At 32.5% G+C, this 10,640-nt stretch overlaps 1 protein-coding gene across 1 annotated transcript; it reads right to left on the bottom strand.

Moving 5' to 3' along the window:
* Window positions 1-7,261: 7,261 nt before the first annotated feature.
* LOC127733666 (nucleotide triphosphate diphosphatase NUDT15-like) lies at window positions 7,262-10,482 on the bottom strand. Its single transcript, XM_052242981.1, has 3 exons — window positions 10,442-10,482; window positions 9,340-9,536; window positions 7,262-7,827 (listed from the first exon to the last, which is right to left on the bottom strand). The coding sequence occupies exons 1-3, from the start codon at window positions 10,480-10,482 to the stop codon at window positions 7,718-7,720; spliced, it is 348 nt and encodes a 115-aa protein (XP_052098941.1). The 3' UTR covers window positions 7,262-7,717.
* Window positions 10,483-10,640: the final 158 nt, after the last annotated feature.

Genomic DNA, 10,640 nt, shown 5'->3' with positions numbered 1-10,640 from the left:
GATTGAAATGAAAAATTGTGTGCTTCATTCTAAGGATTTCTGCTATGGTCAGACTACAGTTTTGGCTAATATCTCAAAAATTATAGCAACTAGAGAAATACAATCAGCTCTATCAACTATCAAAATGTAGAAAAAACAAAAATTTAAACCTGTTTTTGAGTAATTGCCCCTGAAATATTGATTATTAAGTATTTTTGCCCTTCTTGGCTATTGTTTGGAAAACTAAAGGGGTTAGGTTAAAAGTGCAAATTGCAAAAAATATCAGCATTGCAAGTTCTGTCTCTACATGGAAGGTTTGAGAAAAATCTGGAGACCCCAAATGGAGTTATGGCCCATGAAACGGTAAGTTTTTGGCTGTTATCTATTGTAACTGTAAAATGCAAAAATGATCAACACAGTAAAATGTATCTACCCTTGAAAATTGGAGAAAAATCAAAATTCCAGTCATGGGAGTAATTGCCCCTGAAAAATCCAGTTTTTATACGACCGTAAAGGTCGTATATTGGTATGACGTTGGCGTCGTCGTAGTCCGAAGACACATTGGTTTTCGCACAATAACTTTAGTTTAAGTGAATGGATCTCTATGAAATTTTACCATAAGGTTCAATACCACAAAAGAAAGGTTGGGATTGATTTTGGGGGTTATGGTACCAACAGTTAAGGAATTAGGGGCCAAAAATAAGCATTTTTCTAGTTTCCAGACAATAACTTGTGGAACGGTGTCTGTATCTCTCTGAAATTATACCACAAGTTTCCATACCACAAAGGGATGGTTAGGATTTGCTTAGGGGGGTTATGGCTCAAACCCTTTAGGAATTAGGGGCAAAAAAGGGGGAAAAACAAGGGTGTCCTGGTTAATGGACAAATACTTTAGTACAAAACATAATTTAAAGCAGTGTAAAGGAGGTAATTCAAAATACATCATTTGAATTACCTCCCTTACACTGCTTTTAAATTATGTATAAAGTAATGGTTATGAACAATTAAGACAATTTAAAAGCAGTGTAAGGGAGGTAATCCAAATACAACGTTTTGATTACCTCCCTTACACTGCTTTTATTTTATGTTTAAAGGGGTAAATTCAGTAAAAAAATCTCCCATTGACTTTAATGCTAATCTATGTCTTGAATTAAATTTATACCAGATTTACCTTTAGAAATTGGAAGCTTTCATATATCATTCATGAAAGTACAAATGTAGCCCTATCTTTTGCAACAATAAAAACATAGGGTCATGCGGCATTTTTGGGCATTCACATGGCCTTGTTTACAAACACTGTAGATTCGCACTTAATTCCTTTACTGACCCCCATTACTTTTCAACCCTGTAGTAAAAAAATTTAGTACATTCAGCATTCATTTTTTAATTTTTTTTAACTCTAGTTTTGATCCATCTATCAAAAAATATTTATTACAAACATTATCTACCAATCAGAAGAGCACAGGACTTCAGTTTTGTACAGAAAGCTCTCCCCCAAATGGGCGGTCCCTGATGACGTATATTTATTTACTGAATTTACCCCTATAAGGGACTTTTTAACTTCTTTTCCTATTTTTGTTGTATTAATCATGTAATGTATCCAATTTTCAAGTTCCAGTTTCAATACAACATTCATAAATGCTGAACTTGTAAAGAGGGAGGAAAATTTATACTAAAGCCCATACTGCGGCCAATGTATATTTGGTATATAAAGTTGCACATTGACTGTTTTTAAAAGAATGGTGTAAAATACTATGCTTAATAAATATGAATTGTTTTCTGTGTTTGCTTTGATCAGTATTGCAAGTACATCTAGGAACTAAAGTCTTGATGTACTCTTAGTTAAATTTTGCCTTATATGGAAGATTTTAATTAAATACCCTGAAAAAGACCACAAAAAGACTTTTCAAAGGTTTTTAAAGCAGTTTCATACCATAAAAAACAACAATTATGTTTCATTTTACTAAATCTGTGTTTAAATTACTTGTAAATTTCACAAAATGTCATTGATAACCACTCTGCAGAAATTCCTGTTACCCCAACATCAGGATGGTTTCTTCGCCAAAACTAGACGGACAAAACTGAAGTAGAAAAAAGTGCCAAATATGAAAAAAATAAGAATGGGTATGACCAAACTTTGCATTTGGAACATAAAAGTAACAATTTAGAATATTAAAAAGCAATTATTTAACATAGCAATCCAATTACAAACATTTCAACACTAGTTTTATAGATGAAGGGTATATAATAATGAAAAGTTGTCTAGTATTTTTTTTTACTTAAAGAAACGCAATGAATTATGTAAATATAAATGAATATCTTCATACGGTCAGATTATTCGAGTGTTAAAATACTTGAAAAGTGCTTATTTACAACATGATCTACAACTTAACATGGGGAACACTGCTGAAAAAAATACACTATGTCAAAGGGAGGTAATTCTGATTTTCCATATGATTTTACACATTATTAGGAGAAATATGTTCAAATGTGATTTAAAATGGGGAAAATATTCATGCCTTTTAATAATATCATAACTCTCATGTGTAATTTCTATTGTTTCTTTCAATCTGGACACAAAACTGATTTTTTACCATATACCCCATGCTTCCTCCCACAGTACACTCAGAGCATCCTGGAAAGCCGCGGTTAAACATAGAAATTTGTATAAAAACAACTTTAACTGGTTCCAAAAGGCTTCCATTGCATTAATATTTACAGGAAATGAGTTTTGTGATTATTGTGTGGCCTTGAACAAGTACAGTGACAGAGTGCATATTTTCCTATAGGGGTAAATTCAGTAAAAAATCTCCCATTGACTTTAATGCTAATCTATGTCTTGAATTAAATTTATACCAGATTTACCTTTAGAAATTGGAAGCTTTCATATATCATTCATGAAAGTACAAATGTAGCCCTATCTTTTGCAACAATAAAAACATAGGGTCATGCGGCATTTTTGGGCATTCACATGGCCTTGTTTACAAACACTGTAGATTCGCACTTAATTCCTTTACTGACCCCCATTACTTTTCAACCCTGTAGTAAAAAAATTTAGTACATTCAGCATTCATTTTTTAATTTTTTTTAACTCTAGTTTTGATCCATCTATCAAAAAATATTTATTACAAACATTATCTACCAATCAGAAGAGCACAGGACTTCAGTTTTGTACAGAAAGCTCTCCCCCAAATGGCCCGAGAACACAGTTATTTCGTAGTGCATTTCTTTTAGACAATAAATTCAAATTAAAAAAATCGCACCTGCTCTATCTCAAAAAGATTTTTACAGTGTAGTGTACTACTATTGATACAAATAATATCAAAATTATAGAAACTTCTACCAGCTCTAACTCAAAATATTGACAATTCTGTGTTAAGGGGGGCTAAAATTCAGTTTGACAGCTTCAGACATTCTAATTTTTGACCTTTTTTAACTGGACCAAATCACTACTTAACATAAAGATTCAGCACCCAAATTTTTTTAACATGTAATTTCATCCCCTTACTTAATATTTCAAGCATAAAATATCAAGAAATAAATTGGGAAAGTGTATCCAAAAAAAATGCAAGTTATACACTGTTCACACTAGGGACTATATTCGTAGACAACGAAAACCAAAGGACGATAACTGTGTCCTTGGACCTAATAGGATAGAAAGACTTGACCAATTTTAATAAAACTTTGCATGACCTAAGCTTATGCAATTATAAGATAGTTGGCCAAGTTTCATGGCCATAGGATATATATTATAGAAACTAGGGCCATTTTAATATTGAAATTTGGTGGTTTATTTTTGACGTTTAAATCAAATATTTTCAACTGTCAAGATTTTGGCCTAAAAGAATTAAATATTGCAAAAATTTGCTTTTTAAATACTCTTGAATTTAATATAATAAGTATTAAAAGCAACGGAACACTCATTTGATTTATCAGATTTATTACAGTTATTCAAAAGTCAAATTTATATGAGCCTGTGCCTGAAAATAGAGATTTTCGAATTAAGGGAAGCCTTACATAAACATGCATTTTTTTCAACCAATTTGAAGTTTTTGAAGTTTTTTAACCATACATTATTCTTCCATATATATTAAATGTACTTTAAATGTAAAGAAAAGTTACAAAAAGCATACCACATGAGTATAAAATGGTCTTAGGCCATGTAAGACTGAGAATTATTTAGAGTTGATTTAGGCCGTAGCCCATATTTACATATAAAAATGCACACAGAGGCTATAAGAAATTGAAATTTGTTACTTTTTGCTCATTTCTATGCTAAGATGTCATGATACAAGAAGTCTAATTGCAAAAGGACTCTTGAATTCAACTTTTTTTTGCAGACAGTATGGTCTAATGACCAGTTTTTCACTTTTCAATGGAAAACTTGCATGTAGTTTTAGTCTCATTTGGCATATATTTGAACCACTTACTATCCTAAAGAAGAAAATTATGGTAGCATATCAAATGAATAGAGTGTACTGATCATTGTAAAGTGTTTTTTTTTACAGATTTAGTGAAATATTTGTGATGGATTACAGATTTTATGTACAAAGCTCTTCACATTTCACATACATCAAACAGGCCGTTTAACCAGGAACATAAATACAAATATTCTGCACATTTTTTCTGTGATAATCTACTTTTCTCTAGATTCCGAGTTCACAAATGGTTAATTAAATTTGATTTAAGCATAGAAACACAAATATCAGGAACATAAAAAGCTGTCAGATAGAAAGTCAGCATGGCTCTTAGGCATAAAATGGAAACTGCTTTAAAATGCTTATTTTAGCCGTATAATGCCAAAATGGGACATTTTAACAGAATTTCTGTCAAACAAAGATGTAAATCCTTTACTTTTATTGAGTTTGACAAATTGAAACCAGCAAACCATTCAGGAAAGTTGCCAAAGTACAGAATCTATATTTACAGAATTCATCTCTTAGGCCCGAGAACACAGTTATTTCGTAGTGCATTTCTTTTAGACAATAAATTCAAATTAAAAAAATCGCACCTGCTCTATCTCAAAAAGATTTTTACAGTGTAGTGTACTACTATTGATACAAATAATATCAAAATTATAGAAACTTCTACCAGCTCTAACTTAAAATATTGACAATTCTGTGTTAAGGGGGGCTAAAATTCAGTTTGACAGCTTCAGACATTCTAATTTTTGACCTTTTTTAACTGGACCAAATCACTACTTAACATAAAGATTTAGCACCCAAATTTTTTTAACATGTAATGTCATCCCCTTACTTAATATTTCATGCATAAAATATCAAGAAATAAATTGGGAAAGTGTATCAAAAAAAAATGCAAGTTATACACTGTTCACACTAGGGACTATATTCGTAGACAACGAAAACCAAAGGACGATAACTGTGTCCTTGGACCAAATGGGCGGTCCCTGATGACGTATATTTATTTACTGAATTTACCCCTAAAGAAATGCATATTTATAAAGGAAGACCAGTAAAAATATCTGCAAATGTTGCATCTTTTTTATTTTACAAAAAAATCCATATGAAAGATTTGACACCATATTTCAAATTCTATTATAAAATAGATTAAGTTAGCACTATGGTAAATTCAAATGGGTAATTATGGTTGCAAACTCCATTGGAAATTTGAATTGAGATTATGACCATATCTTGAGGGAAAGAATTTTTTTGGGGGAAAAAGGGGGGGGGGGGGTAAAAAGAAATTGTGGGGTGTCAATTTTTTCTCATTTCAGATTTCAGAAATTAAAAAAAAATTCTTCAAATATTATTTTTTTGGCAAAAAAAAAGTGGGGGGGGGGGGGGATGTTTAATACGCAGCAGCATAGTGTATTGCAAAAAAGCTAAAAAAAAAAGGGGGGGGTAAATTTTTTTTTTTGTGGGGGGGAGGGGGGGTCAATTCGCAACAGCAAAGTGTATTGCACAAAAACAAAAAATTGAATATAAATTCAAATCATATAACCAATTCTATGTTCTTTGACTACAGTTATTCTGTCTCAGAAACCTTTTATGTGTCGATTTTTTAATTACAATCCAAATTCAGACCTGTATTAAGCGCGAATATTGCGTCCATTTTTGCCCCAACTGTTCAGGGTTGGACCTCTGCTTTTATCATATAAACTACAGGAGCTAGGTTAAAAGTTATTGCGTAAATGATCAGAATGACAAGATCTTTCTACCCTGAACAATTCAGAAAAATCTTTTAACCTGTTTTGGAGTTATTGACGCTGAAACAAAATTGTTTTCAATTTTCCAATTTTCACATATTAGCAAGGTTAGAAGTTTAAATTGCAAGAATGGTCAGCATGACACTTTATCTGTTCTGAAAATATCAGAAAATCTGAGAACCTGTTTATGAGTTGTTGCCCCTGTTCTACTGTTTTTTGCTGTTTTGTCTGGTATATAAAATCTTGCTCATTGTTGAAGGCAGTACAGTGACCTATAGTTGCTTACTTCTACATCATTTGGTTTCTGGTGGAGAGTTTAATTAGCAATCATACCACATCTTTTTTTTATATAAGAGCTAGCTTAAATTTTTCTCATTAGTTGAGCAATGCAGGCACAGGTGCGCTTCTATTTTCAGTTACTTGTTGTAGAATGATGTTTCCTCTGTAAGTGTTATAAATTTGTCAGGTACTTGTATTACAGTGGAAGAAAGGATTTTCTCAAAATTAAAGTTGTCATTTATTCATGATGAAACAGTGTTTTCGAAATTAGTAATTTAAATTGTTAGGGCCTGGGTGGCTGATTGGTTTAAGTAGTTCATCTACAATGACCACTAGCCTGTCAATAGTGTGATGGTTGTGAGTTGGAAAACTAGCTCGAGGCAAGGTGAGTTAGAGACTCTGATTTTAATTGACTAGGATCGCAGGCTTTCCTGCTGAAGGTCGATGGTTATCATCAGGTAATCCAGTTTCTGACACCAATTAAAACTGGCTGCCACAATGTGGCCAAGTGGCATCACAAAAGACAAATCAATCAAGTTATCAAGAAAGGTCTTTCATCAGTTGGTGTGTTTATATTTGTTAGCAGAGGCGGGTTTATGGGGGGGGGGGGGGGGGGGGGGGCTCGGGCCCCCCCTTTTTGGGGTAAAATTTGGTTGATAATATAGGGAATCACTGAAGCATGACTGAAGTGGGCCCCGTCTTAGGCAGTCAGTGGGCCCCCACTTATGAAAATTTCTGGATCAGCCACTGGTTAGTTATTTGTTTTGAAAAGGTGTTTCTTAGTCAGTGTTATTAGTTTGTCAGTAACTCAATATAAAAAGGTGTTTCCTCAGCATGTGTGTGATAAATATGCCATTTACTTGTAGAAATGTTTTCCTTAAGCAATAAAACTAAACAGTATGAAAGGTATAGATGTAGAAAATATCTTTAAAAACAATAGTATATATAATAAACAAATGCTAGTATAAATGTTTATAAGTTTATCACAGTTTGTATGATGAAGTCCATGTATTTCTCCAAATAATAGTAGCATCTGTTTTTTTTATATAGAATGCCTTGAGATCAAACAAGCTTCTCATAAGGCAATTATTCCATATTCCCATAAATTAGGGTCTGGATGGGCGTCCTTCGTTTCTGTATTCCTCAAATTTTTTTTGGCCATTTTTCTTTATTCTGTATTTTTTGCCTATTTCTTTTCATTATATTTTTGCCCTTTATAATGAAAACTTTTTAACGTTATTCTCTATCTGTATACCCCAACCAGACCCTCATAATGGCAATGTTACTACATATTTAATGTTGTTCAGTCTTGAATGGATTGTAGCCATTTTGTATAAACATCTGAAGTGGTCTGAATAATCGATCTAGAGGTATCTTATCATCCCAATACAACCATTCCCAACCTGGTAAAAAACAAAAAAATAATAATCACATGTGTCTATGTATCCATTTAACAGAGTAATGAAATCTTACTGCTGTTAAATTTGCTTTCTGTAATCGGCAATTTGTAAATTTTTCCTTTGATCTTACTGCCTATTATTTTTCTACATCATGAACAGTACCTGATACTCAAAAATATTAGGCAATGACATCGCGTCAATTTATCAATGAAATGCAGGCGACATAATTTATACAACCGAACAAATATCACAACGTTTTGTACACGTAAAAATAGTTTTACTTTCTATTTCATTTTATTTCACATTTTCAGACAAAAAAACATATTGTTAAGACAAAATTGCCAATAAAAAGAATAATGGTTTTTTATTTTTTGATACGGACTTCTTCAGTTCGAATGCAGGCTTGATTGATATTCTTGCTGATAAAGTCACTTTCAAAAACAAAAATGCCATTATTCTTTAGCTAACTATATGTGAACTTTAGCATTTAAAATATATAAAAGTTTTGATTGCCCATGGATGAAAGTTGCTGTAAAGCATGTGCACATCACTGAATAGTTCTTTGACTCAACAAAGTTTCTATAACTATCATGTCAAAGGTTAGATGTCCTGACTTACAGAGAGTAGAATAAAAAAACTTAAGATGTAATTATATCAGATAGTTTATGGTATTTTGTCATGAAAATAACAAGAAAACTTCGATTTTTATACATTAAGAGTGAACCAATTGAAATTTAAATAATCTTAACAGAGAAGCAAATAAAATCCCTGCCAGATTATCTTTTTTTGAGGCGAGTCTTAAGCCAGAGATATCAAACAACAGCTATGGCTACTCTTCCTGTAGTAGAGAGCACTTTTGAATAAGAATAAAATAATATCATGTGCCTGTTTTATGTCCTAGCCCATTAATGTTAGTTGTCATCATGTTGGTAGCTTGACTTTAACAAATTTTGTCCACATTTGCTAGCAAGTGATTTCCGAATTTTGCAAAAAAAAGCAAAACTGTCAGTATATAAGGTTGTGTGCACATTTTTTCCAATATTAGGTTAATTAGGGAGCTACCATTTGATTTTTATGGGGGGGGGGGGGGGGGGGCTAGGATGAAAAATTTTGTCCTGCATTTATTTTTAGTTGTTATCTCTGTCCTGCCTTTTTATTTTTCACTCTATTCGGTCCTGCTTTTTTTTATTAGTTTATCCTGACTTTTTATACATAAATTGTCATCCTGCCTATTTTTTTACCAAGTTGCTCATCCTGCCTTTTTTTTTTACTCAAAACTCCTGTCCTGCCTTTTTTTCAAATTTCATCCTAGCCCCCTTAGGATTTAAACCTGGTTATCAAAACTTGTGCATGTTACCCAAGACTACTACTCATATGCTACTTATTCTTTAATACACTGTTGTATAATGATTAGAAAATGTTTATAAGGCTAAACAAGTATATTGACACATGTATCTAAAGTATAACATTAACCTTGGACTTAACATTACATATTTAGTACCAGCAGTAACTTACCTTCACATTTTTCAGGCTCCATATTTTTTGGTTCGCGTAAAATAGTTGTATCCACTTCTCCCTGCATAAATATTTCTATATAATGATAGTTTTCCTCTGGTATGATACAGTTCATTACTGTTACAGATTTCATATTTTTCAGTTTGACACCAGTCTCCTCTTCTGTTTCCCTTATGGCACATTCATCCCATTCTTCCCTGTTTGATACAAACACATGTTTAAAACTTAAGTCTTGCTTTTCTTGTTCGGAAGTGAACCTAATAATTTATATCTCTTGACATCGTATATTAATATCCCAGATTTAACGTTAACAAGCACCAGATGGGAATTTCGACAATAAACTGTCTCTTTTGTGATGCTCTAAGCCTAATATTTGAAAATCCAAAATCTCATGAAGAGCTGTCAAAATCACAAAGGACCAAAATGACCAATTAAATCTGAACAAGGAATCAGAGCTGTGCACGAGGGAGATTAATTCCATAATTTAAAATGATTTCCATTTTTTTTTACAATAAATTTCAATAAAACAATATCCATATTTTCATTTCCTGTACCGAAATACGGTAAACATGCAGTCTGTTGTGTCTTGTCTTTTTGGTTTCTTTAATTCACAATATGATTAGGATACAGATCCTGTATCCCTGCTTTGCTTACAAGGGTCTGAAAACGATTTGTTCTTCCAGAGATTTAGGTCTCTGATGTCTCTGATTCTTCTTTCTATTTAAAAGACCTTTTGGGATCCACTGGTGTTGTAATGATTGATACACACTTCACATTACAAAAAAATTAATCAATGTTTTTTTTGTTTTTTTTTTTTTTAGTATTTGCTGTCTATTTGCATTACTTTAACGATGGCATCAATATTTCTTTGTTTTCTAGCAATGTGCAGTTTATTATCCATATCCGTATACTAGGATTTTTCAGTATACGGACATGGATAGTAATATTGAATATTGATGCCATCGTTAAAAACGTTAATAAAGTAATACAAATAGACAGGAAATACTAAAAAAAAATCTGTTTACCGAGTCCCCCCTGTGTTTAAATTTTGGAGACAGAAATTTAATTGGCTGAGTGAATGGTGGGGCATTCGAATGTATACTGCACAGAGGAAAATGTGTATGTTGGATATGGGTCTCTCATAAAGAGTTGTCTGCAAAAATTCTTTAAAATCCCTACACGAGGCATCAGATTTAAATCAGAGTCTGCTTAGACGTGGCTGACTGGTTGCAAATTTATAAATCCTGCACAGCCAAAGTTGGGCATATGTCTAGCATCAGTGTACTGCCGGATTGAAGAGA

This window comes from Mytilus californianus, unplaced genomic scaffold (genome assembly GCF_021869535.1).
Source record: "Mytilus californianus isolate M0D057914Y unplaced genomic scaffold, xbMytCali1.0.p SCAF_3, whole genome shotgun sequence".
Taxonomy (NCBI): Eukaryota; Metazoa; Mollusca; class Bivalvia; order Mytilida; family Mytilidae; genus Mytilus; species Mytilus californianus.
This window is presented reverse-complemented; position numbering and strand designations above follow the sequence as displayed.

Bases quoted from the DNA above. Each gene is read 5' to 3' on its own strand.
- LOC127733666 (XM_052242981.1), bottom strand. From the start codon at position 10,482: ATGAGAGACCCATATCCAACATACACATTTTCCTCTGTGCA. The intron at 9,537-10,441 runs GTATACATTCGA...TGTATCAAACAG, and splicing joins TACACATTTTCCTCTGTGCA to GGAAGAATGGGATGAATGTG. The intron at 7,828-9,339 runs GTAAGTTACTGC...GTTTTTTACCAG, and splicing joins GGAGCCTGAAAAATGTGAAG to GTTGGGAATGGTTGTATTGG.